Genomic DNA, 26647 nt, shown 5'->3' with positions numbered 1-26647 from the left:
AGCCTGAACTATCCTCTTAATGTGTATTTTGGTGATGCTAAATGTTTTTTCCCAGGTTTTATCTGTATCAGACTCCACATGTGCATCAGAATACACATCATGGTGGACAATCGTGGCTCATGACTTCATGATTACAGTAATTCTGTAAAAAAAGTAGTTTTAAAAAGTAATTTAAAAGAAAAAAACAAGCAGTAATTCTCTAAAGAAATATTTGATCCATACTGTGAATCAAGTTCAAGTATGGAAGAGCACCCAAAAGTGCACGAAAAACAAATTATTCGATACACAAGATGAACAATCAGTGATGAATTATTATTCTTTAACTTATCACTTGTTCCTGGGCCCGTGCCCTCACTGTCCTCCAAATTTCATTGAAATCTATAATTGGTTTTTGACATATCTCTGCTAACAATCAAATAAACAGACAAACAAAAGGGAGGGAAAACGCCTCCTTGGTGGAGGTAAACATCTGCTCTTATGGAAAAAACCTGAGTTACTATTTCAAAGAAGTCACCTCAAAAAAATATCACAATTATTTGACAGCAGTGGTATGTTTTCTGTCAGACTCAAGGGAGTGTGCATTTGCATGCTTGGATAGCAAAGAAGTATTTCAACCCCCACCTCGAGCCACTCTGCCTCCCCTTCCTCTCACTGAAATTAACTCGTAATGAGGCACACAGCACTCGGTGTCAGTTTAACTGTGCCAACATTTGGGTACCTTCCAGGGCCTCGGCAGCAGCAGCAGCAGCAGCAGCAGCAGCCGAGCCCGGTACCTCAGCTCCTCGTGTGGAAGAGGAGCTCCAGGGCCTTCCTCCGGTGCCTTCAGCCGTGGAGACGCCGGTTGATTCGGGAGACCAGAGGAAAGAAATCGTCAAGGAAAGCTCTGGCTCAAGGGACACCTCTGAAGGTACAGAACTAAATTATATTGACAGGGAAGTGATGCACCTTATATTGCAGATCAAAGGTTCAATTTCAGACCAACGAGATTAAACCTAAGCTTGCCTTGGGATTCAGGCTCATTCCACCTATGTATTATGGTGTTCACATCGCGGACAGATCTGTTAGAAAACCAATTGGACCTCCAGAGCTGCGTAAACAGCACTGTGGACCACACCATAATGACACTGGCAATATAAATAGTGTACCCGTATTTTGTTAGCACAGCACATTACATCTCTTGACCTTGATCAGAGGTGGCAAGAACACCGTATTACTGCACAGGCCTATGGTCATCTCATGGTTCACTGATTTCTACACTGAAACAGGCCAGAGAGACATGCATAGACAAATCCATGTGCACAAACTCAGGTACTCTCTCCACTCTAACCCATGCCATCACAATACAGAATACACACTGGCTCACACGCATTCTCTGCCGTGATTTGATTTCTACACAGACATGACATGAATCCAATTAATTCAGGATGAGGATCAATAGAGAACCATTTCCATGAGGGAAAATTGCTTTTGGATTCCGACTCAGTCAGCAGTGCTGCTGTTATTTGAAGGTGGCTCAGAAATGAGAGATGTAAAGGAGCCCTGCAATGCTGCATGACATTTTTATGTCCCACTCCTCTGATGTATTTTCACACACGGGGCCTCTGCTATCATTCGGAACATGTATGGTGTAGTTAAACTTGTTGAATAATCTAATTATATTAAACCTCTTTCCTAGATATCTAAAATTAGAACAGGAAGTGGAAAAAGCGAGCTAAGTTAAATAACTTGATACTGCTTTATTCCTGATTTTAAAGGTTCCATATTGTGCAAAATGCACTTTTTGCTGTCTTCTCAGCATAAAAATGTGTCCCAGTTGTACGTAGAGACCACCAGATTCTGAGAAAAGACCGTCCTGTCTCTTCGTCTCCTGCTCCATCTTTCAGTAAATGTGTGTGAAAACACACCGTTTGGATTTGACTCCCTTTGTGATGTCATAAGAGGATCTTTGTGACCTCCTCCTGCCCTTCAGCAGGCCGACTGTCTATAAACCTCATAAATCCACCTCACTGTCCACCGTTGTTTTTCCTCCCTAAAAGCAGCTCCTGGTAACAAGAGGAAGCCAAAGACGAGAGCGAAGCAGCTGAATGTTCTGCTCTTCTAAAACGGACAGAAGCTGAAAACAGCTGCAGCTTCAGTCTGTTATGAGGAAAATATGTATATTTTGCACATGAAACCACGTAAACCTGGTCTAGTAGGACCTCCAAATACATGTTTGACCTTGAAAATATGGGACCTTTAATCAGAAATCTGTTGCGATGCTATTTGTGTTTTTACATTTGGCACTTTTTACTTTTAGTTTCCAAACACCAGGCTCTAGGAAATATTTTGTCTATATGTGGACCTGCTGCGGAGGGCACAGTTGTTTGTGTACAGACTGTGTTTCAGTTTGATGCACTTAACATGGATCATTATGATTAAGTAAGCATTTCCTGTTCGTGAAAGCACACATTCACCGGTCCCTTCACACCTCGATGGCGGCCGTGGCACATTTCTGTATGACCATCTGATATTGATTCGCAAATGCTTTGCCCTGTTTTTTCTTTCACACAACTTTTAACAACTATGACGTATTCATAAAGGCAAAGTGTATGTTTTTGATTGCCTGCAGTGTTAGTGTGACCTGTGAATGTGTTTGTAGGAGTGTCATTGTGCTAAAAGTAGGAACGCAGTGGAAAACTTCTGGTTTACGTTGTTTGAAATAACAAGCCATATTCCCAAGAGGCCCAGCCGCTTTGCAGACAGTATGCTGATAGTCAGGCTGATAGCCCAAATCCAGTTGTTTTCTTCTTTATTCTGAATCATCTCTGAATGCACAATTGAAGGAAAGTGAGCGAGGATATAAAGAACATTTGTGTAGCTAATCCTCTTTTGTAGGAAAACAGTTGCTCTTTGTTCATCTCCTGGATTGTGTCCAAGGTTATTTTGAATTTTAGACCGAACTCTGCTGAATAATCCATGACAGAAAGCACATCTCCTATCAGATTAATTGAAAACAGTGATTGTTGCTGTTCGGGGCTTAGGAGAAAGTGTTGCAGACAAATCACAGTTTAAAACCAAATCAATAAAGCTCACTGAGCTAAATTAGGCTGAAACACTTTCAAAGCAGTTAATGACAAATCCTGCCGTGCGTGGAGATAGAATGGGTCAATAGCTCAAACAAGCTGGATACAATCGTGTTGCGTCATACGGACAGGCCCATTATGGTAACGTATACAAACGAATATCAAATCTCCCTAATGAAGAAAACCTTTCAATGCAAATGAAACAATAAGTATGTAAATATTCAAAGGCTGTGTGAATTCTACAGGGCTAGAATACTCTGTGTCTTTTATCTCTTCTGCGTTGCCAAAAGGATTCAGGCAACAGAGTCTGGAGCTGCATGAGCGTGTCTTCCTGTGTGTTGTTTTTTTTTTCGGGTAGAAAAGTAAAAGAGTGATCTAACAGCAGGAGGTGCAACTATCAAACAGAAAGGGAGATAAAAGATAGAGGACAGGAACGGCTCTTTTTCTATTTAAAAACAATGTCTGTTTACTTTGATGCCCCTGCTTTTCTCTGCCAGCTTCATGCGCGGCTGAAGCCGAGCCACAGCCGTCGGAGGCTCCAGAGGTGATCTATGATGACGTTCCATGTGAGGACCCCCTCTCTCCTGATGAAGGTGAGTAGCTGCGGCACAATTCCGCTTGTTCAGGATGTGTGTCCCTTCTTAAACCTCGGTAAAGAGCCACCGATGTGCAACATTTTGTGTGTTTAGCAGATATGATTTATGAAGACGTCCAGAGGGACAGCGGTCCTCTGGATGCAGGCAATGGATGGAGCTCCAGCGAGTTTGAAAGCTATGACGAGCAGTCTGATAACGAGACCAAACTACCAACACGAAGCAAGGTACCACTGTGTGGAGTGTGTGTGTGTGTGTGTGTGTGTGTGTGTGTGTGTGTGAATGCCTGATGTGTGTATTTGTCTCACACGCCTCATCCTGTCCATTTAGTTTAAATGGCATTGTTGTTGGCCAGGTTGTTTTGTTTGGTTTCCAACTCTTAAAAAATAATCAAGGAGAATATTTAATGTCGTGCGCTCTCCTCTAGCGCTTCATTGTTGTCTTTATTAATGTATGGAACAGGAAGGAAACTATAAAGAACATGAAAAATGTATAACGGGCTGTCTCGGCACTACACTTTTATTGTGGGATGACTGTAAACGAGGCATTCCTGCTTGAAAAGCCTCAGATCTCCTTGCTTCTTCTCTGCCAAGGATCCTGCTCATCAGTGCTGTGCAGCGTGGCCACACAGTGTCGGTCTTCCACATGATGGCACTGTGTGCACATTCACATTGTGCTGCCATTCCTTTATGCTTCACCGGCCTTTAACGTGCATGCACTGCTGCAGGCATAGAGAAACTTTGGAGTCATACTGATAGAAAGGAGTGAGTTGATTCAGTATTAACGTATAGATTTATACCTTTTACATATTTTCACTTCCTGCAGACGTTTATGTATGGATATAATGCCATTTGAATCCAAGAAAATCTTGAGTTGGGGGAAAAAAGGGGACAAAAAAAAGGGAAAAAGTTAGTTATATTGGGACCGAAAATGAGTTGCTCAGGTAATTACAGCAAGGTGCGGTGTGAAAATCCCCCACAGTTCTCTCTGCATGTTTGTCCCAGGCCACTGAACAAAAGGAAGGATTCGGCTGCACTGGTTGAACAATTAATGAAGAAACCTTGACTATTAGGGCCGAGGAACACTTTGCGGCTAGCACAGCCTCCATCAAAAACACATTGTTTTTAATTAGTCTTGCTCGATTAATTTCTCACCAAGTGTACCTGAAGTTCTCCTGCTTAGTTCACTACTTAATTCGAGCAGCCTGGGAGTGCGGTGCCTGAGTTTGCTTCTTTAATATTTGCCCTAAACTGCGTGCACCTCCCCTCCCCCCCCCCCCCACCCATACTTCTATAAATCAGTGTCCATTAGTCTCATACAGCATAATCCCTTTGACCAAAGCAGTGCTCCAAGCCTTCACTCTCTAAGCTTGTGATTAATACCCAATGTTGCGTAGCTGGTTTCGCCTTGATCACTTTGCCTCCATTTGCCTTTTTCTATTTCCTCTTCCCTACTTTTTTTTCCTCCTCCCTTCACCTCTTACGGCTAAACGCGACCTCCTCCCGCGCCCCGCCTGCCCCTGTCCAACACCTGTAGCTCTCTCCTGAAGTGCGTCGGCTGAGGGAACGGTGTGCCAAGACCAAACGTGAGCTGGCCATGAGGCTGTCTGGAAAGCACAACTATGACATCAAGGTATATTTCCGGCAGCACGTGCACACGGCTGTAATCACACTGTTCCTTCACAGGGCTCGAATCACCCTGCTAGATGTTTGCCTATAGGACTGATGATCACACAAAGCTGAAATATTCTGTGTATGCTCAGCTGACTCACTGACTTGACTGAGTCTCTGCACTCTCCTTCCCAGCTTTCCTTTTGGACTGTGACTTTGCTTTGAGACTCCCTGTCAGTCTCCTCCTCGCTCTCCCTGCCTGGTTTAATATTAAGACATATTTATGGGACACATGAATTATTGAATAATATTCTGCGCATTTACTTCCATAAACACCAGTGCAACCTGCCCCCAATTAATGACCTACTTTCCTGAAGTGGCATCATTTAAAAATACTACCACTCTGGGTGTATTCTTGGTCCGTGGAGTCTGGTTGCAGGGCCTCTGTGATGCTCAGGGTGGAGTTTGTGGTCAGCCGAATTCTCCCGCGCTGAGCAATGCAGCTCTGTTACTCCGACGTGGAGCTCACTCTGTTACCATAATCTCGCCATGATATGCTCATAGACTCTCTGATTAGAGGCTGCACAGCGACCCGCAGGGAGTTGCAGATGGTGAGATGCGTGATGAGCCCACCGAGCGCCACTTCTCTCCATCGCTCTCCAGAGGAGCACCGTGGGTTATCAACAGTCTCCACAGCATGGCGTTTTCCTCCTGCTCTCACGCTCCTTCTGTGCTTTTGTGTGCTCCTCCCAACCAGGTTCAGCAGCTCATGAAGGCGGCGAGAAGCGGAACGAAGGATGGGCTTGAAAAGACCAAAATAGCTGTCATGCGAAAAGTTTCCTTCCTGCAGAGAAAAGATCAATTGGGTAATGTCAGGATGTCTGAAAACTTTGTAAATGTTGGTCAGTTCGGCATTTTTGGATGAAAGTCATACTGTTTTTATTAACGGGTACTGGTTGTGAAGTTTGGGATTTCTAACTCCTAACATTCGACTCTTGAATTACAGGCAGTTGCTTTTGTGTAAAGCTAGCTAAGCCAAAGTACTGTTTGAGGCAGATAGAGTAGAAAGTCTTACTTTTTCTTTATACAAATCCCTTTAGGGAGAAATGGAAGCACTTTGAAAAAGAAAGATCTCACTGATTATAACTAAAATAAATAAAACAGACAGGCTTTCTCGGTTTTAAGACAGTCGACGTGGTCGAGTAAGGTTTTTGATGTGTGTGTGAGAGAGAGAGAAAGGGATGAAGCAACCCATGCAGTACAATATATGTTGTGTTATAGGATCCCCTTGCCTAACAATAGGGAGAGATTAGCATCCATTTATGGAGTATCGAGCAGCTACATTAACCATAGATACCAGACCCATGCCTCAAACAAATCTCTGAGCCATCACAAAGAGGTAAAGAGGCCAATGCTGCTATTTTTAGGTGTTGATCGAGGGAAATCTGCACGACAATATATTTCTTTTTCCACCAATCCTCTGTTATCGTTCCAAGGTCTTTAATTGGAACGGTGGAAGATTCTGGTATCTGTGTCTTCATGGTTATGGGTGAAGTGTTTTTTTTTTTTTTTTTTTTTTGTCTCTCTTTGTCTTTGTGCCGATGCAGAGATGTGAATGCGTTGGATCGTGTTTTTGCAGACGCACTTCTGTGTGCCTTCTTTACACCTACAGAGATACAGTATTGTCTTTAAAGTGTTTTTTTTTTTTTTCTTCAAGGACCTCCCTCTCTCTCTACCTCTCTCTCGCTCTCCTGCTTCTTTCTTCGTTGCTCGCTGTCTCTCTCTCAGAGAGTATAGAAGTCTCTTCATATTTTAGAGGTAATATACTTAGTGTGTCGCAGTGTGTCTCCAGCTGCAGTGAGATCTGAAGGTTGCCTTTTTGTTGTTCCCTCCATGTCTCATTCTGTCACACACACACACACACACACACACACACACACACACTCTCTCTCTCTTGTAAACCATTCAGTATTCTTCTCCTTCATCTCTGATTGTCTGCAGAAGAGGAAGATGATGCAGGATACCTGGATGTGGCTGTGTCAGAAGAGAAGCACCCTCCCCCACAGCTAAGCTCCATGCCAGAGGGCCTGACCAGCCACCAGGTACACCTGACACTCTCTGCGAATGTTTCCTCTTATATTCTTTTTCTAAATAAATGTAGCCTGCATATGTAGACATATGTAGTGTACTTAACATTTAGCATTTATGTGAACACATTCTATCTCCAATAGCCTTGAGATAAGGCTCTAGGCTGTCATGTTAAAAAAAAAAAAGATATATATCCTCAGTATTTTTAGATATCTACTTTATACACTCTATGCTCCTGTTAACAAAAGCAGTGTGTTTTGTAATATCTGCTTTCATGTCACAGGAAATCCAATGATTCAGAACTCCGACGGAGGCCTCGTTCAAACAGACCCCACTCCTCTTTGAGTCTTTTGTCCTCTTATGACAAACGCATGATTATAGTGCAATCCATCAACCTCAGCCGCGCTTAACTGAAAGCATACCACACACTGCCGCCCTATCATGTCCTCTTAGTGCCAGATTTCCTGACTGGTCTCTCGTCTGCGCAGGTTGTCAGACGCCATATCCTCGGCTCCATCATTCAGAGCGAGCGAAGCTACCTGGAGTCTCTCAGGAGGATCTTGCAGGTGAGCTGTTTAGTCCCCGTTGTCCTCTTCTGCCACATGCAATATCCTCACCATTTAGCTATTATGAATTACGCTGAAAAGAGACGCGGTGATATCTATCACATTACCGAGGGTGTCTCAGCATAAATAATCCTGATAAAACAGCCATCCTCATTTCTGTGGCATTGTGCTGATGCTAAGAGAGGGAGAGAGGCTGTCAGGCTTGCGCAGGATGGGGTGCAGCCTCTCTCCTTTAATCTTTTTTTAGTGGGGAAATGGACACTTGTTATCTCCTCATCACAGAAAAATGAGAGGAGCACTTACTGAAGTGGAATCAGCAGCAATCAATGGCTGCCTTCTACACCACAAAATCTTTCACTGTCAAGATACAATGCACTACCTTTGTTGTCGATTGACATCATTGCGTGCGATACTTGGGGGAAGGGTTTTAGCTCTTTTGAAATCCCTCTTGTTATTCAGAAAGTCCAGCCAAGTGGTAAATGTAGTGTCTCTCAGATGAATAACATTAAAAGATGAAAGGCCACAAGCACAATTAGACAATGGGGCTTTAACTTTACCGTTATTGCTGTAAAACAGATCGCGCCGTTGTTCATGTTGTGCTGCCTGCACATGTTCCTTCTGTCGATGATTCATTTGCTGTGATGAATTTGCAGAGATAAGACCTGCAAAACATCAACAAAAATTATCACTGCTGCTGCTGCTCGGATAGATTGATTTCTGGTCTTAAATAGTGTTTTCATCTTTCATGTTTGGCTTGTACGCGGTGCTATGTATACTTCGGCATCCTCAGATTTAAAGAAGTCATGTTTACTGGCTTTCACAAAGAATATTGTCCACAAAGAGCCTGTCAACTCATTTCTGTAGGCTATGCTAATATTCCCATGAGTGCCGACTGAAGAATCAATCAGTGCCTCTTTCACCATGTTGTTTTTGCATCTGTAACTCTGCTGGGAGCTGCTTTTTTGCCATTATTACTCTGGCTTTTATGATTACAAGTCACCTTGAGTTCTGAACATGTTTGCTAGTGGCAAAAGCTGTTTATGGGTGCCTCCGTTGGATGATTGTGCTTCCAGGCGCATGACTACATTTCCTAATTTTCCTCGATTCATAGGATATTTGTCTGTTTCTCTCCAGTTGTCTTTTTATGAAAAGAAGAGACGCTTAAGGCAGGTGGACTGCTGATTCATCTTAATCACCCACCCACACATACACACACACACACACAGGCATATGCACATATCGCCAACAATGAAAGCCCAATTTTCTCTCACAATCTCACCAGGAATACCACAGACCGTTGATGGAAGCTGATCCACGCATCCTGAGCCCAAGGAAGATCCGGCCTATTTTTTACCGAATCAGGGAGATCACACAGTGCCACTCCATGTTTCAGATTGCACTGGCGTCACGTGTGGCCGAATGGGACAGCAGTGAGAAAATCGGAGACTTATTTGTTGCCTCGGTTAGTGTGCGTGCATGTGCATGTTTTGGTTTGTATCTTCATATGTGTTCCCAAGGAATACAAACTGGAGGCTTATATGCTTATGCTTATAGGCTTATATGAATGTCTTCCGTGTGTGTGTGTGTGTGTGTGTGTGTGTGTGTGTGTGTGTGTGTGTGTGTGTTTGTGGGCATTCTTTTGGTTGTTTCTGTCTGAAATACAATCACCTGCATTCTGGGTGAAGGCATCATATTTTTTTCTTGGCATTTCCATCTGACTTTATAGCACAATCTGTGCTACCAGATATATAATGAGCCACAGATTTTAGCAAACAGGGGTAGTTTACCCCAAACATGGAATCAATTACAGCTATGATGAATATCTACACTGCATATAATGATCTCACGTTGATCTGATCTGATGTTTACACATGTTGGCACAAGAAAGATAGTGTTCAGCGCGAGTTTTCTGCTGTGAGTCTCTGTAGTGTGCTCGTCCATAAGGTCTGCTCATTATTTGCCTATTAGAGGGGCTGGTTCGACCCTCTCCTTCTCTGCTGGCCATTATAGTGCTTTTTCATTGATATCCTAAGACCTGGCATCAAATGAGGCCACAATGGGGGGAAAAGGGAAGAGCTGCGTCTGTGTACTCCTCATTGAGCTGCCCCCTTTTTCATGTGGCAATGTATCTCCGCTTGAGGGGCTTGTGTTAATACCTGAGAGGCAGGATCAAGAAAGAAGGGTGTGAGCAAAGAGGGTTAATTCCTTCATGTGATTTGCTAATACCCCACCACTCCTCAAACTGCCACTATCAGCTGCCTGGTGTGGATTTAATTGAAGAGAGAGAATAAATGTCTACTGCACAACAGACACACCCCCTTACCCACACAGGCACTCTCTCACACTCCGCCACCTCATTCCTCTTTGCCCAACCTCTTAAATGGCTCGTGAAGGGTGTCGCGGTAACACAGATGGTAAACAAACCAATTTTTTTAAGTACTATACTTAAATGGCCATTTTCTAGCTCCTCTTTACATTGAAATTACCAGCAGGTCACTCTGCAAACAGGATGTTAGCCAGGCATTCAAGATGTCAGAGGAAATTCCATGTAATGGCGAAGGCAAATCATCAAACATGGCAAAGCACTACACTGGGGCTGTTGTTACGAACAATGAATGAATAATAATTCAGACGTCTCTGTTTTCCACAGTTTTCCAAGTCCATGGTGCTGGATGTATACAGTGACTACGTGAACAACTTCACCAATGCCATGGCGCTTATTAAAAAGGCTTGCATGTCCAAACTGGCGTTTTTGGAATTCTTAAAGGTGAGTTTCAGCCCATGAGCACACTGTTTTTTGTTTTTTTTCCCTCCTCAGTTTTCAATTAAAATAATCCAATTGTGTTTTAGTTCCTTTGTAGTGTTCAGCAAAGCCCCAAAGCGAAAGGCTTCAGTAGCACATACTTCTTTCTACTGCTTTCCAAAGAGACAAACAAGTAATACAGCGTGTGAAAAGATGGTTATTTACACAAATTCAAAATTGTGAAAGAGTTTATGAATTCCCTTATTTTGTGGAATTGAGTTTTCTACCATGTAGTATTGGCATAAAGCCCCAAATAGATTGAAGCACTGTACAACCTACTATATCCAGACTGCAACCATGAATTCGTAGGAAGGAGCAGGCTGTGTTTTGCAAAATGGAACATGCACATGTGGTTTGTTGAGGGGGGTCATGAGATCCCAGAACATGCTGTCACACACACACACACACACACACACACACACACACCCCAAATGACAGGCACACACACCAAATGACAGGCACAGAGAGAGGTCTCTTAAAGGGACACACAGGGTCGGTCGATGGGAATTTTGAATTGTCCACCAGGATTTCTACCGGTAACATGTGCTAGATGGCCATTACGCGACTGGATACCTCAGAGCAACCTTTAAATAAGAATATCAGAAATCACCAGTCAGTGTTAAAAGAAGTTCGAGGCTTGGCATTAAACTCTGTGCAGATGTAAATAGGAACAGGTTTCTGCACAAGAACGCCTCTAACAAGCTGGAATTATCAAGTGTTTTGTCTTGGTTCTGATTTATAGAATGCATACAGTGCACATATAGTTTCTTGCTGTGGTTGTCGTGCTGTAATGACACCAGTGTACTGACTACATACTGTACAAAGGTAATATTTGTTTTAAAAAAAGCACTATTTAAGTTCATGATTTTCTCTCCTCAAGCACTACTTCACTTCATGGCACATTGTTATTTCTCTATTATCCTTTTATTACCAAAGCATTTATCAGTAGCACAGTTCAGTTGAAAAAAATAGGAATGTGTTGCGTTGCATGCTGATTTAAGCGGTGCTCCTAAATTTTGTGCTGGTGCGCTGAAAGCTTTGCCCACTGCTACACAACAATCCAACACGAATGTCTGGTATTCATGCTGTAATCACATGGTTATTTTATAGAATCTGATAATAATATATATTTGGAAATCTGACAACTTTTCACAATCAGACAGCCGAGATGTGTTCTTAATGTTTCGGATGATAATTAGGGATCACGAGCAAGGAAAAATAGCGGCAGGGTGCATAGAAGGTGCCAAGAAATTATTTAAATGTGAGTTTTACAATTCCCTGTGCACTCCAGCATTAATGCATGACTATGACCTGGATCATTGAACTGTAATGCTAATTTATAGAACCAGATCACACAGCTGACAGCCTTCCATGTTACTCCAGATAACATGTATCCCTTCCTTTCTGCCGGAGGGTTCATCTAATTCCCTCACTGCCTATTGCAGCTCTCACAGACAACATGGAGAAAAACCCAATAATAGATTGACTAGACAGAGACGGGGGGAAAAAGGCACTGAATCGATGACGGGCTTCATTTGACAGACTTCATTTAGAATATTGTGGTTGCTCTGACTGCATGCACATGATCGTAGTCATGGACGATTCACGGGGATGCGGACTATCACAGTCAGAGTTAGAATATAGTTTGCAGACATTGCACTGTAATATGATGCGTGATGTGAGAGCTGCATTTGCAGACAGGCATCCAGGTGAGTTCAGTATAAATCAGTCGTTTTTGATAGAATCAAATTTTCAAAAGATAAAGCAAATTGATTCTCATTCTCTGGATAGATGTTTGCAATTATGCAAGTAACGCTTCTTTGTTTGTGTGCACTGAACAAAGCATTCAAACAGCAAATGGGACAAAACATAAAATCTGAGAGTCGTTGTGTCCCATTAGGTTAATATTGTGGTGTTAGAAGTTGTGCACATGCATACAGTGTAGTGCAGCGTTACTGTTTACAGAGGAGAACTCAATAATAACTCTGTTTACGGAGTTATTATTGAACCCACTGGACGTGCGTCATTGGCCTGTTCTAGTTCACATCAGCTGTGGAGAGAAATGTTCAGTATGACAAGTGTGCAGTGGATCCCAGAACTCAAGGTCCATGTATTAGTTAAGCGAAATGCTTTAAGCAAGGAATTCTTGCCCATGTTCTTAAATGAAAACAACATTCAAGATGTTCAGTGTTTAAATATAATCTTAAAACATATACAATATTCAGTACTCACTTGTTAAAGTGCAATATGAGGCGTTCTTCCTTTGAACATGCTAGTGAAATGGAGCTTTGATTTTAGCAACGTGAGCATCCCGGATTGATTTGTTGGGATTTAACATACCCCGTTCACGCGAACACACACGTGAACTGCTTTTTTTTTTTTTTTTTTTTGATCAATCAGATCAACCAATTAACGCTCCAGAGTCATACACAGCATGCATCCGTCTTTTCCCTGTCTTTTCATTGCAACTCTGCACCGAGATTTGAGGAATTATTGCTTTTAAAAGCAACAGTGGCAGTAAAAGTGTATTTCACACTGTGATGGTTGGACGTCCGTATGGATCACGGATCAGCGACAGACCGTTACAGCACTACCAGTGACATATCCAGTCTTGCCTGTTTCCCCTTTTCTTCGCATCAAAAGTAGGTGTCAAAAGTTTTAACCCAAAATCAGCATCAGGGTCAGTTCCATCAGTTCCAGCAGTCCATCAGTCGTTGCCTGGCAACAAATGTAATTCTACTCAGTTAGGTAGAAAATAAAAAATAGGTAGAATAGAAAATAGATCAAAGCCCAAATGTTGCTGATTCATATATAACCCATACAGAGGTCTATTATAGTGTCTGTTTATACAGTAAGAGCTGGTTACAAGCCTCTGTGAATACGCTATAAATAGTAACTAACAAATCCACTCCGTTTTCTGTTTTGACAAGAAAAAAAAATCACAGCCTGCTCTATTTCACACAGGTTTCGCCCACTAATGCGATCTTAAAGCTTGACCACTCTCCTCTGCAGAGCAGCACACTGAAATTTGCAGCCACTTGCTCAGCCAGTCAGGTCTAATCTTTTTAAATGGTGCTCGAATTAACGTTTGTTCAGTAACGGGAAAAAAAATACAGTATTTAGACGAGTAACCTGTGGTCATGGAAAGCCCCGTCTCTACCTTGATGGATCCGGGGTAAAATCTAATGCCCGCAAAGACCGGATCCAAAAGGGCACAGAGAATATTAAGGGCCGGTACAATTTGACACAAGAATAATAAAACCTGATCCAAAAACCAACAGCCTGAATGTGCCCAAACAGAGAAGATTGTCTGCGCCGTGATCTGCCACCAATTAACAAACAGCTGCAGCAGAAAACAGTGGCAATGTAATTTTCCCCTGCACATCACAGTTCACTCTTTGTGTCTTGCCTCTAGGAAAAACATTTTCTCCTGCAATAATCATAACCACGGGATCGGAGCTGATAGCTCGTCTGCTCTGATCCATTTTGGTATCGGGCATATTGACACACGGATCCAAGACCTGTGGCAATACAACAGGACCCCACCTGACTTTATGAGACTGAATATGATTTGGTCCTGGCTCTCGGGCGCCTTCTGCCTGGTCACTTCAGATAACCCAGTATTTCTTGCTTCCACTGTGGAGAAATATTGACAGCTTGTAGTTACATTACTGGCTGCACTACCTGGATTTGCCGCCCATTTCTTCCACTTGGGTGGGAAGCAGGAGTCCTATACGTCCACCTCAAACACACAAGATGGTGAAATATGTCAGTCTAAATAATCCTAGCTGTTGGTCCAGGCTCCGGTGGGTGGTGGAAACAGCCATTGAATTTCACCTGACTGAGAGGCCAGTCTGGTGAAGTGCTGCTTCAATGGTACAATCTTAGGCATTGTCGTTGTTTTAAACGCTGTCTGTGTGAGAGACTGTGTGAGTTGACTAAACATGACTACCCTCCAAACCAGAGGAACAGAGGTTCTCCTTAAAGCCCCACTCACCCACAACTGCTTCTCTACCTGACACCACTTAAGCGTTTTCAGTGCGTGAAGCAGCAAAGAGCCAATCTTCATCCAATAACATCTTGACCTCGGTTATCTGTGGTGTAAAAGACTTAACTCCCCAAACTTTTTTATGGCATCCACTCAGGGGTCACCTTTTGGTTTTCAAGGTTACCTTCAAATATCATCTTTGAGAGCGCGTCCTTCCTACTCCCATCATCCTACTCCCATCCTTGCATTCCGCCTACTGACCTCTGGCGTCTCCTTCACTTAATCTAGTGTATTTACACTAACTAAAGTTACTAAGGTCCATACTCCTAAGGCCTTTTTACATTGTGCCATGTGGTGAAATCTTTGCTTGTCGATCAAAAACATTGGCTTCCTGCCATACTGTGAGACAAATTCCCCCAAATGGCTGGCATGGAGCTCAGTCCCAAAATGTAACTGCTGCTGTGACCCACATTTACAACCCAAACCAATTGGGAAAACAACATGAGATGATGCAGAATTCACAGACGAGTTAGCATTATGCTTCTGCTGACGCTACGTCCAGGCTTTCTTTCACCAGTCTTGCTCAGATATGTGCAGATTGATTTTTGTTTTTTTTTTCTTCCGCATAGTGTGTAGGCGCTCTTTGGTCAGCTGGACTGTGAGAATGTTTTGCTCAGGTTGGGTGTGAGTGAGTGTTTTTGCCTGCCCCTGTTCATGTTTGTGTTAGGTCAAGCTGTTCCACAGGGCTTTCCACAGGCTAAGCTACATTCAATAAGTTACTGCCCTACATAGTTTTTTAATAAGAAGACATCACCTTTTAAAATGGTGTTTTTTTTTTAAAGTGAGAGTTCGGTATTGACAAAATCACACATCACAATGTTTTTGACCAAATACTGTCAGGGTAAGTTGACGGTACCCAGTATGTGACAGTGACTGGACGTCTGATAATATGGATGTGACAACCAAAATATCTATATATTCTAAATTTCACTCAGCTGGAAACATCACGTATTGACGTTTGTAAATCTAATTGACTGCAACATGAAACTTTACAAAAACACAAACTTAGGCTGGAGCATTATTGATGAGTACCAAACTCTCAGACAGTCATATCTCACATCAGAATATACATTTTTATCCAATAGAAGGATTGATAAAAATTGATATCACCATGTTCTAATCTAAGTGTGTCTTTTCAATGCAAAAACAGTTTTCTAGTTCTGGGCACATAAGTATACTTAAAGTAAAAAGGAAAAAGATTATATGTTAGCTGCTGGAACTGTCTAGCAGATGATGTCAGATATCTGAAGCTTCTGAAAAAAAAAAAAAGAAGTTTTTTCTGGTTTTGTTTATTTCTGCCTCTCAGTTGATCTCGTCTTACCTTTGCTACCATACCATCTATTAAATGTGCCCAGTGATTTGCCTTTTTATACTGATGGTGTCATCGTGGCACAGATTTGACACCGCATCGAAGCAATTTCTTCTCCTGACCTACGCCCACAGTTATACATTAGACTTAACACTAGAAAAAAAATCTCCTCTTTCATCCTCTCATATAACAAACCCTGATTTTCATACCTTATTCACCCACTCGCACGCCCACACGTGGCCTATAGAGGATTCTCGCGGGCTCCTCTTAAAGTAGGAGCAGCATAGTTTCCACTTAATGGTCTTTTGGTGCAAGAGTATTTTTCCAACTGCATGTTATGTCTTCATTTTTCTTTCTCATTTCCAGAAGAAGCAGGCGTCAAGCGTTGACCGGATCACTCTGTACGGCCTGATGGTGAAGCCCATTCAGCGATTCCCTCAGTTCATCCTGCTCCTGCAGGTATAAAACGCTACATGGAAAGAGCTAGTCATTTCCTTTATTTTGATGAAGTGAATCGTTTCAAGTCGTCTTCGTTGAAACGCTTAAATGAAAGATTCAGCTGCACATGCACTAATTAAGATGCAAAGCTGCAAGGCCTCAGAATTGATTATGGATTTGAACTAGTCCAAAGCACATGAAGTCCTGCTTCGTACACTTTTACAATGGAGTTACTCAGAGCTTGAAAAGTAGCTAGCCACGTCAGTTTTCCATATTGCTGGCTGTACATCCCAACTTCCGCTTTCTATTCAGAGCAAAGATTTGGATTTGAGCTTGACTTGCTGGATCTGCAGTAGCTCATTTCATCCCTCAGTAGGCATTGATTATCCATGAATTCAAAAGATAAGTTATGAATTTGAATCAGGCATTTTCTTCCAGTCTAAACTCAGTACTCCAAAGAGGAAGTGTACGCATTAAATCATACATTACAGGGAACTAGAGCTCAAGTCACTGGGGTACATCTGAGATGCATATCAAGACAACACCAAGCTTTCACGAGGTCATACATACAGGGCAACAAAGCCTACAGTTAGATAAACTTTGAAAGAGATGCTGCAACACAATGAGCTTTACAAACCTCACATAACCTCTGGAAAGTCATACACCTACACTAAACTCAAAGACAACCTTTGACCCTGCTTTGAAATTTACAAGTCGAAGACAACATTCCCAACCACGGCACATTACTTACAGTATATTCATCAACGTGGAAGAAAGCATTAAATGGTAGAGTAGTTTAACTCACAGTGTCTTTACTTAAAACTTTCCTCGTGACCTTTTCTAGGACATGCTTAAGAATACACCGAAGGGCCACGTGGACCGTCTGCCCCTGCAGCTTGCTCTGACAGAGCTGGAGATGCTGGCTGAGAAGCTGAATGAACAGAAACGAGTCGCTGACCAGATTGCAGAGACTCAACAACTAGCCCGCAGCGTCAGTGATCGCCTGCTCAGTAAGGTGACTGGATACACACACACACACACGCTCCCTCATGCTCATGTATGCGCACTTGTACACACTCACACACACGCGCGCACATGCCCCAATCAAATCAGCTGTGTGAGCCAGCCGCTGAGCCCTTTAACTCCTCTGGTTTGTTATCACAGTGAGCCAAACACCTATAAATTAAACTAGTATATAGCAATCGCTTATATCACTTTGCCACACATTAATCTGGGGAGGCATTTTTATTTAGAGAAATTATCTCCTAGAAATGATGCCCATTATCATCCCTGAACAGTACCAAATGCAATGGCAGAGGCGTTGCCTCTCCATTACCACACTGAAATTACAGTCCTGCCGCTGCAAATCTGAACAAATGCTGCTCTGAATAAGAAGAATTAGGGGGTAAATGAGACATTTAATTGGAAACTGTAAGAGAGCTATCTCTTTCACGCTGTCGCTCTTCCTCTCTCTCTCTCCACTTTACCTCGCGTCTATTGCCCTCTTGCGCTCCCCTGCTTACTCTCTTGCTTACTTTCTCACTCCACTTATAGACTCTTCTTCTCTTTCTCTAGTGTGACTGTAACTTCCTCTGCCTTCTTCCTCTCTCCTGCTCTCCCGCTCTCTCGCTCTCTCTCTCTCTCTCTCTCCCCCTCTACCCCGCTCTTTATTTCTCTCTATCAGCCCTTGCTTTCCAGGACTCTGAGATGAGCTGATTCGGCCAATCTCCTCCACTCCACACAGAATTCCATTTGCCACAGTGACACTGCAGAATTCCAATAGGAAACAGTCTCCTCTATTGCCCCCATAACCATCCGATGAAATATTCATTCTTTGTCTCAAAGTATCTAAGTCGCCGGCATAGGACAGATAACAATGTGAGTGAGAATGGGTTTCGCACACATTCACACATATGCACTCCCGCTCGCACAGGCTCACGTGCATGGTGCAATGCCCTCTGTGCCTACCGATGCTTGAAGACTTTAAGGGTGTATTCTTATAGCAGCCCACATCTTGAGAGAACTGTAGGACTTTGTGGCCATCAAACGGCCGTCCCACTCGGCCTAATGACTCATTCTGTGTGCTATCAGAGCCGCAGTCGAAAGCAGCTACAGCTTGCCAGCAGATAGGACATCCTCTACTGTGAAATATGGTCAGATGCATTACTGCACTGCAGGTCGTAGAATGAAATCAGCAGAGAGCATTATTTGCTAAAAATTTGCGATTGTGAACAAACACAAACATCAAGAGTGTCGGGATGTGAATTCCTAATTTGGACTTAACCTGCTGCTTGCAGTGTAGTGGCTTCACTTGCATCGTGATGAGCCTTGCTAGATTGTGACAGCGTCCGTGAAAGTAAAAGCACTGATTTAGGCAGTGATAGAAAGAAGCTGGACCAAAGTGGGAAAAAAACGCTTTCTGTTGCTGTTTCCCCATGTCAGACATATGGATGACTGGAAAACACAGCATGTGCCAACATACTGTGGCATTAATTGCATCTGTCATAGGATTCTTTAACTGTGTTTTTGTGTGCGGGTGCATGTGTGCAAAGGTGTCCATACAGCAAACTGTTTATGCATTTAAATGCATGTGCAGTTGCCTCATACTAGCGGCAAGCATTGCGTGTTCCAGTGCTTATAAGCTTGGACACAAGCATGCATTAGAAGTGTTTATTAACCCTTCAGAGTCTGGGGTAAAACGGCGTTTTTTTACTACTTTTCATTTTACCTTTGTGTTTCCCATTAAAACTGCTTAGCTTGACTTTCTTTGTGTCTTTCTTTTTCAGCACAACCTCACCTATGTGATTCTACAAGCATTTATTTATTTTGACATAATATATGGACACACTGTATGTAAAAGTGCAAAAGAAACACAAAATCAGAGTAGGAACTAGTTGGATCTTTGGAGGAGCGGGGGTCTGCGCGGACACCTCCTCTCGTTCGTCTTCACGCGCAGCATCCACTTCATCCTCTGAAACTGGAGTCAGAGTCTTCCAGTGGAGGAGTCTTCCTCAGAATCAGAACGTTCTTCCCCAGATTCAGCATCTTCTAACTCATAGAAGAGCTGTAGTGCGCGACTTCGGCTCTTCATAAATTTAGTCTTAATAGGCCGGTCGACAAAATTCAAACACTTGTAAAAAGTTTGAAGCGTCCGCTTTCCAACAGTCTTTGAATTGAGCACCTGCGTGCTTGTGTCACAGCTTTACGTTTTCAAACGTGCGACATGTGACTTTGACGCCGTGTGGCGGTCCTAGACTCCGCAAGGGTTAAAAACAAAAACCAAAAAGTTTGTCGCAGCTCCTGTGGCCCCATTTAATTGAAGGTTGTCCTCGGGTCCCTCTGATCACTGTAAACACATGTGCAATGCAAATGTGCAAACCCTTGTTCCCTGTCACTGAACTTTGCTGAATAAAAAGGCTGGAGATGTGTGCGCCGGGTGTGAGTATACGTATTTACACATTAAATGACCTTCAGCGGCATGAATGTGCTGCTAATCCCTGATGAGACATCTGTTCCTCCAAGCCTGACTTCTGTGTCCTCCAATATCTGAACTCTGGAGGACTGGGCCTTTTGTGATGCTGTCTCACCCGCCTCTCATCTGATTTCTGTGTCCCCTTTAGCAACTGAACTCGGAGCAGGGGTCACTGGTCCTTTGTGAGACGCTCATTGAGACTGTGTACGGCGAGCGGGGACAAGTCCTGAAGTCGAAGGAGAGAAAGGTCTTCCTCTTTGATGATGTGCTCATCTGTGCCAACATAAATGTCAAGTAAGTCCCTCTTGTAGAGCAAGTTGAGCTAAACGCCCTTGCATTCAAAAATACTTTGCTAATGCGTTCCTTATTTGTAGCTGTAGCATGAAGTTGTGTGTAAGTTTTGAAAGGGGAGTCTGCTAAACTGCACAGTTAGGAGAAATAGCTATTAGGTGGCACAGGGCTCTAATGTGATGCCCTAGGTTTTGCAAGGATATTTTGGCAAACAGCATAGGAAAGAGAAATAGCTGCTAGGGGTTTTGAGCACTATCTTGAGTTGCAGGAGCTTTATCAGCTTTAAACAAATGGTAGAATGCCTAACTACAGCTACAGGAGTCCTAGATTACTGACATAAAACATTTTTTGGTGTCTTTCCAATTTATCTTATGTGACAGCACCATTGATCACATCTCTCCCCCTCTCTCTCTCTCTCTTTCCCTCTCTCTCTCCCTCCCTCCCTCTGTCTCTCTCCCTCTCTCGAAGTAAACGGGAAAGGGATTTTGTATATTTCGCTAAAGCTCCTGTCAAAGATGTTGCTTAAAGCCCTCTTCTTCAGCCTTCAAAGTAATTATCACTCCACATCTCATTCAACTCGAGTGTCCCAAAGTTGACTTTGTCTGCCCTCCAGGATCTTGACAAACCGATCACAATGTTGATTGTCTGCGTGATTACAGGAATACATGAATAGCAATGAACTCTCTCTTCACAGCCAGGGGTACAATTTTGGCGGGGGAACTTGCGTGATCATACAGTTTCCAATTCCCACTCCCGAGTCTTCTTGGTGACATTTCAAAGAGCGGCTCCTCCTGTCGAGTGCTCGGTGTAGTGCTGTTAGCAGCGTGCGGATAGGGAGGGAATTTCTCTCTGGTTGTTTTCCTTCCAAACTCCCTCCTGTAATTTTTTCTCCTCTCATCTCCGCCAGGGGTCCTCCGGATATCAGCAGCCTGGTTCCTGTCGGCCCCAGGTACACCATGAAGTGGAGCGCTCCCTTACAGCAGGTGCAAGTAGTAGAGGTTGGGCAGGAGGCTTCTCAAGGCAAAGACACCTTCTTCCAACAGAGCGGGGCCAAGCGGGCAAGTGGTGCCTTCACTTCTGGTAAAAACAACAAAAAAAAACCTTACCCAGTCCTATCTCACTCCTCTCCCCCATGTGTCATCCTCCAGTTAATCTCATCACTTGGACTGACTTTTAGTCTCAGCCCCTTACTCTGACTCAGCAAGGCTAATCTGTTTCTGTTCTCAAGTGTCCCGCGGAGGGCTGGAGATGCATCCGTGCTGCTTGTCACTCTGATTGAGGATGTGTTTGTGAGGAGGATAGTGATGACGGTCACTTGTTCCCATCTGCCTAGGGTGTTTTATCTCCGAGAGAGATGTGGGGGCAGAAAGCCCCCTGCCGCAGCATCCCCACTGTCTCATTTCACTCTCTGATAGACCACAAACACATCCAGAGTGGAGTCATCAATCTGCAGAGATTATTCCCTCCTTTTCTAGGCCCAATTAGAGAGCCAGTAGCAGTAGATCGGAATCGGTGGTTGAAACACTAGTTCTCCCACCACCTCTCACTAAACTCTGGTGTATACAGAGCTTGACGAGATCCCTGATAAATGTGCCAGGGGAAACGGGAGATACAAAGCCTTATCAGGATGTAATGGCACAGGCTTTTTAAAGTTGCAGCTCCACGACTTAAATATTAATGGCGCTTTCTTCACAGCTACCCGTGTCATTCTCAACAAGCAGCTAGGAGAGCTGGTTTAGATTCTCACTGGATTAAGTTTCCGCTTCTGTTCAGGCGGTGCATACTTGTATACTCACAACTTTGCTGCAAGGTTTTGAGATCATTTAAGGTTAACCCTCGATGCAGCTCCCCGTCTCCCCTTACTTCCCTCCTTATATCCTCAAACGTTATGCCCTTCACAGGGTGCTGGACTCTGACTCTGACACGGTCTCTTCTCTCCCTACCTTTTTTCAACACGATGCGGTCACCTTAACCACGTCTAATCCAGAAACCTTCACCAGCATCTGCGGGGCCGTTCCCCAAATTTTCACACAGACTGCCTGTCCTGTCTATTTTTAGTTTCATCCCCTGTGATGTCATTCAGTGGGGTGTCTATTCTAAATCGTGCGCTCTCCCTCAGCGGGGCTCAGAATTGAGTCATTTTTCATCTCCTGCGGACCCTGGTGCCCCTCTTTATTGAGGAAAGCTGGCCTGTAGGGAAATGCGGGCCCGTCTTTCTTACTCTTCCCCTTTGTCTTTGCCTACGTCTCTGTCGAGCCGTCCCTCTATCCCCGTCTACTCCTGTCAACACACAGAAAGCCCACCGATGTATATGCTCTTTTTGTGTTCCAGTTATTTACTCTCTCGCTGTCTTACCTTCATTCGGCCCCCATTACACCTCCCTTATTGCCGCTTCCCATTTGACCTGCTGTCAGGAGTGCAGTTTTTTTTTTTTTTTGTCCGAAGTGTACCAGTGGGCTTTGGCTGAGGATCAGACAAGGATTTTGATGCAGGTGTGGAAGCTGCATTGTCTTTAAATCCACTGGCTAGCGTTACTGGCACAATGACTTATTCCAGAGAAAGCGGGGATGGACCCTTCTGGGCTCTGGCCTTCCACACCAGTGAGACACATGCCTGGCGGCCGGCGTGGATAGCCATGTCTGAGTATGAAAACCATATCCTGCCTCACCAACGGGATTACGCTGGATTACAACTCAGCACATTCACCTCTCGGGCTGTAGCCAACAGCAAGCCCCAGAGGACTCAACGAACCTGTGCAGGGGTCCAGGCAATCCCTTTGGAGAGGACAGGAAGACATTGTTTTTGCAGCTTGCAGCTCACGCTTTTTATATTCAGACGTCTCACCTATTGATTTCCTCGCACAGTTGACAGATGTCACTGGCTGCCTGTGACAAAGATCCCATGAAACCCCAAAAGCTACAATAGAGCTCTTTAAATGAACAATCCCAGCCCACCCCTCTCTTCTTCTCACTCCCTTTTCTCTCACGGCTTTACTCTCACTTCATTTATGCACGCGGATAGACAAAAGGCAGCAGGTCCCCTCAGAGGAGCATGCCTCACTAAGCCCGCCTACAAGCTCAGCTCTTCTGCTACTTTTTTTTATTTATTTTTTTTTTATGTGGCAGTGGTGAGGACAGCTCCGGAGCAAAATCTACCTGCAGAATTTAATTAGGCAGTTCTCATAGAGCCTGCTGGGAAGATATGGGCCAGGGGAGCTAGGACGGAGGATGGCAGACAGGAGGAGGCACAGCTATTGATTCGAGGCAGCAGGAGAGAGAGACTTTGAAGGTAGCGGGCCTCAAATCGATGCTGAATTTTGCGTCTAATGAGACACCTGCATTCCTTTTGGCCAGCAAAAGGGCATCATAGCTCCAAATAACAGTTTCTCCATCTGATTGTTTTTACTCATAAATTCACTCTCTGTAGTTCAACAAATAATGAAGATCGATCCATATACACATCGAACCTCTTTTATTAGTGCCACTGGAGTTTCAGCAAAAGCAACTTTTCTTTCTTTACTTCCACTAGTTCTCAGAGGCACTGTCATTGTTTTCTCCTTTTTTCTGTGGAATACTTTAACCTTGGATTTTCATTGCTACATCAGGATAGTTAGTCAATATGCCATAAATGTTTATTGTATATTTTGTTGAGATTGTAACAAATTGAATTGACTATTTCTTTTTTTAAACAAGTCAGTGGAAGATGTTAAACACTCTCCGGTCCCAGATTCTCAAAAATGAGAATTCTCAGATGTTTATTATTGTGTACTGAATATCACTGGGTATTGGACTGCTGGTCGAATAAACAGTGAATTCATGACGGCCATTTGAGATGTGCACTTCATTTTCTTCATAGGATTATGCAGCGTGCCGGTGATATTACAAACTCTTAGGCTTCGTGTTTTGCCCTCCCGTTAGGTAAAGCGATCCTGGGCCCTCCGCGACTCTATCAGGAGCTGCAAGAACTTCAACACGACCTTTCTGTCGTGGAGGAGGTCACTCTCCTTGTTGGAACGCTTCAGGGGATGTACCAGGTACGTGTTTTACTTCATTTCTCGTTCTGCGGCTGGACCGTCTCACTGGGGTAATGTGTATCATGCAACATATATAATGCAACAAAGTCGGCTGAAAGGCACAGTCTCAGTCATAGGTCTCCGAAAACCGCTGAAGTCACAGTTTGTTGCATTAGCACGCTATTTTCTGGTTTTCTTTTTCAAATTTCAAGTTCAAATTGGCCACTGGAAAAAAAACAAACATAGACTGACCTTAACACTCTCCTCCAAAAAAACTGCCTTCACTATCACAAATGATTTATAAGCCAGATATTGATTGATATATATGTATATATAATATATGACATATTGAATTTACTCTGTAAACTGCAGCTTACCTTGCAGTAGCCCATAACCCCTGAGAAAACTCCAAAGAATCATGTTGTTTAAATTTGAACTGCCAGATTCAGTGTAGACGAAGACATCAAGTTTGGATGGTACAAGGCGAACTTTTTGGGGCAAATCTCTTAATGCTATTCCTGTTGCAAGAAAGACATTGCAAAATAATTCTACACGTTTAAAATGTGATCAAAGAGCAGCGCCGTATGCTTTTTTTTTTTTTTTTGAATCGTCTGTCTCTAAAAGCATGAAGTCTCCCATCTATCTCCTCATCAAGTGCGCCACAATGGTGGGAATGAGATGTTCCCTCTGATGCGCGAGAGATAGAGGTGTCAGATTCGCTTTGTTGCAAAACAAACCGGCGGCGCCCCTCCTGTAGTGTTCAAATCAGGACATTTCCCAGTAGTCTGCCACTAACACATTAACAGTACCATACACTGCATGGCGCAGCAAGGGAGGTATACTCCAGCAATCACCAAAGAGCCTCTCAGGCTAATGGTGGCACCTTTGCCTCCCTGCACTTAATGAGCACAGTGTCCTCTGGAGGAGTGATATTGGCCTGGCACTAAATGACAGATTTCGACTTTCCACCCAGTTGTAATATTGTCCACCGAACAAATAGATGAAATACTTGTTCACAGCTCATTGACTTCAGAAAATTGATTTGATTCTATTTGACTTGAGGGACATGGTTTTACTGTAAAATGAATGCGGCTATTGAAGTGAATTACAATTTTGGGGGGATGAAAATGCCACAACCATGTAGCTTCAAGCTATGTTTAATGCAAGTGGATGTGCGGTGGTTTATGTGTACGATAATCAGTATGTAAACACACGCGCCTGTACCTCAGCTCGATGACCTACTGTACGCTGCAGCTGAGAAACAAGTTTTAACTGTGTGTGTTTTTCCATCAAAGAACCTGAACACCACTGTGGCCCAGGACTGGTGTCTGGCTCTGCAGAGGCTTATTCGCATCAAAGAAGAACAGATTCAGAGTGCTAACAAATGTCGCTTACGCCTGCAGGTGCCTGGCAGACCAGACAAGTAAGTAGCAGCTTACATACAGATGTGCTCTAAGTAAAACGTACTGTCTAGGTTTGGGTTTGAGAACAGAAATGACCTCAACAGCAGCAGCAGAGACAACCAAAAAAAAATGCAGCAACACCAAAAGGTTTCTTTATTTTTTTATGCTCGCATATGTTGGCTGACTGACTAAACGTGGAAGTGCAGCAGAGTTCATTCCAGAGTTTTAAACCATGAAATTACCAGACAAACAGATAAACGGGCAGAACCAAGCCATCATATAAACCACTACAAGATAACAGCCAGTGGTCATATAGTGTATATATATTGTACGTGTATGTGATACACACACACACACACACACACTCACAGATGAGTTTGGAGTCAGGCCACCACACACTTCCACAAGATATTTCTGCATTTATAGGTACAACCTGATCAAAATCTATTTCACAAGAGAGAGAGCCGAGACACTGCATCATAAATAAGTAGATTTTATAATTAAAGTTTATGTTCTATCATCAGGCCTTATGGAGACGGTGGTGGATTAGTCCAAAAACCTCCACAGGTGTTCAACTGGCTTGAGAAATGGCGACCGTAAAGGCGTTTTATTCTCATCATCTTCATACCTGCCGAACCACCCGTGCTGCATGGAAGCATCTGAATTTAACATGTGTCTCCAGTCTGTTATTCAGGTTCAGGAGGAAAGACAGCGATGGCTAAAAACCACAACACTGTGGTTAGATGTATTCACTCAGATGACTGGGCCAACAGGCCACTCTGACCTTTTGCAAATAAGAGGTTAGAACAGTTTATTCTGTCGTGAGTGGGTAATTATCTAACTCAAATAATTCATTTCCTTCACTGCTTGGATGGAATATCGAATAGCCTCCACAAAATGTGTCTTTTGCCGGATTTAATTGAGACACGTTTCGCCAACATCGGACCTTAGC

At 43.4% G+C, this 26647-nt stretch overlaps 1 protein-coding gene across 1 annotated transcript in view; it reads left to right on the top strand.

Annotated features, from left to right (window-relative positions):
* The first annotated feature begins 836 nt into the window (after positions 1-836).
* Positions 837-26647, top strand: part of arhgef10la (Rho guanine nucleotide exchange factor (GEF) 10-like a) — an 84213-nt gene continuing 58402 nt past the window's right edge. Inside the window, exons 1-14 of the mRNA XM_070846118.1 lie at positions 837-907; positions 3560-3655; positions 3755-3882; positions 6023-6131; positions 7267-7367; positions 7842-7919; positions 9202-9381; positions 10570-10686; positions 16446-16538; positions 17362-17532; positions 20138-20283; positions 21188-21360; positions 24198-24313; positions 25588-25715. Coding sequence (XP_070702219.1) covers positions 3757-3882; positions 6023-6131; positions 7267-7367; positions 7842-7919; positions 9202-9381; positions 10570-10686; positions 16446-16538; positions 17362-17532; positions 20138-20283; positions 21188-21360; positions 24198-24313; positions 25588-25715 — 1538 coding nt within the window. The 5' untranslated portion in view covers positions 837-907; positions 3560-3655; positions 3755-3756. The remainder of the gene's footprint in view (positions 908-3559; positions 3656-3754; positions 3883-6022; positions 6132-7266; positions 7368-7841; positions 7920-9201; positions 9382-10569; positions 10687-16445; positions 16539-17361; positions 17533-20137; positions 20284-21187; positions 21361-24197; positions 24314-25587; positions 25716-26647) is intronic.

Source organism: Pempheris klunzingeri, chromosome 2 (genome assembly GCF_042242105.1).
Source record: "Pempheris klunzingeri isolate RE-2024b chromosome 2, fPemKlu1.hap1, whole genome shotgun sequence".
Taxonomy (NCBI): Eukaryota; Metazoa; Chordata; class Actinopteri; order Acropomatiformes; family Pempheridae; genus Pempheris; species Pempheris klunzingeri.
This window is presented reverse-complemented; position numbering and strand designations above follow the sequence as displayed.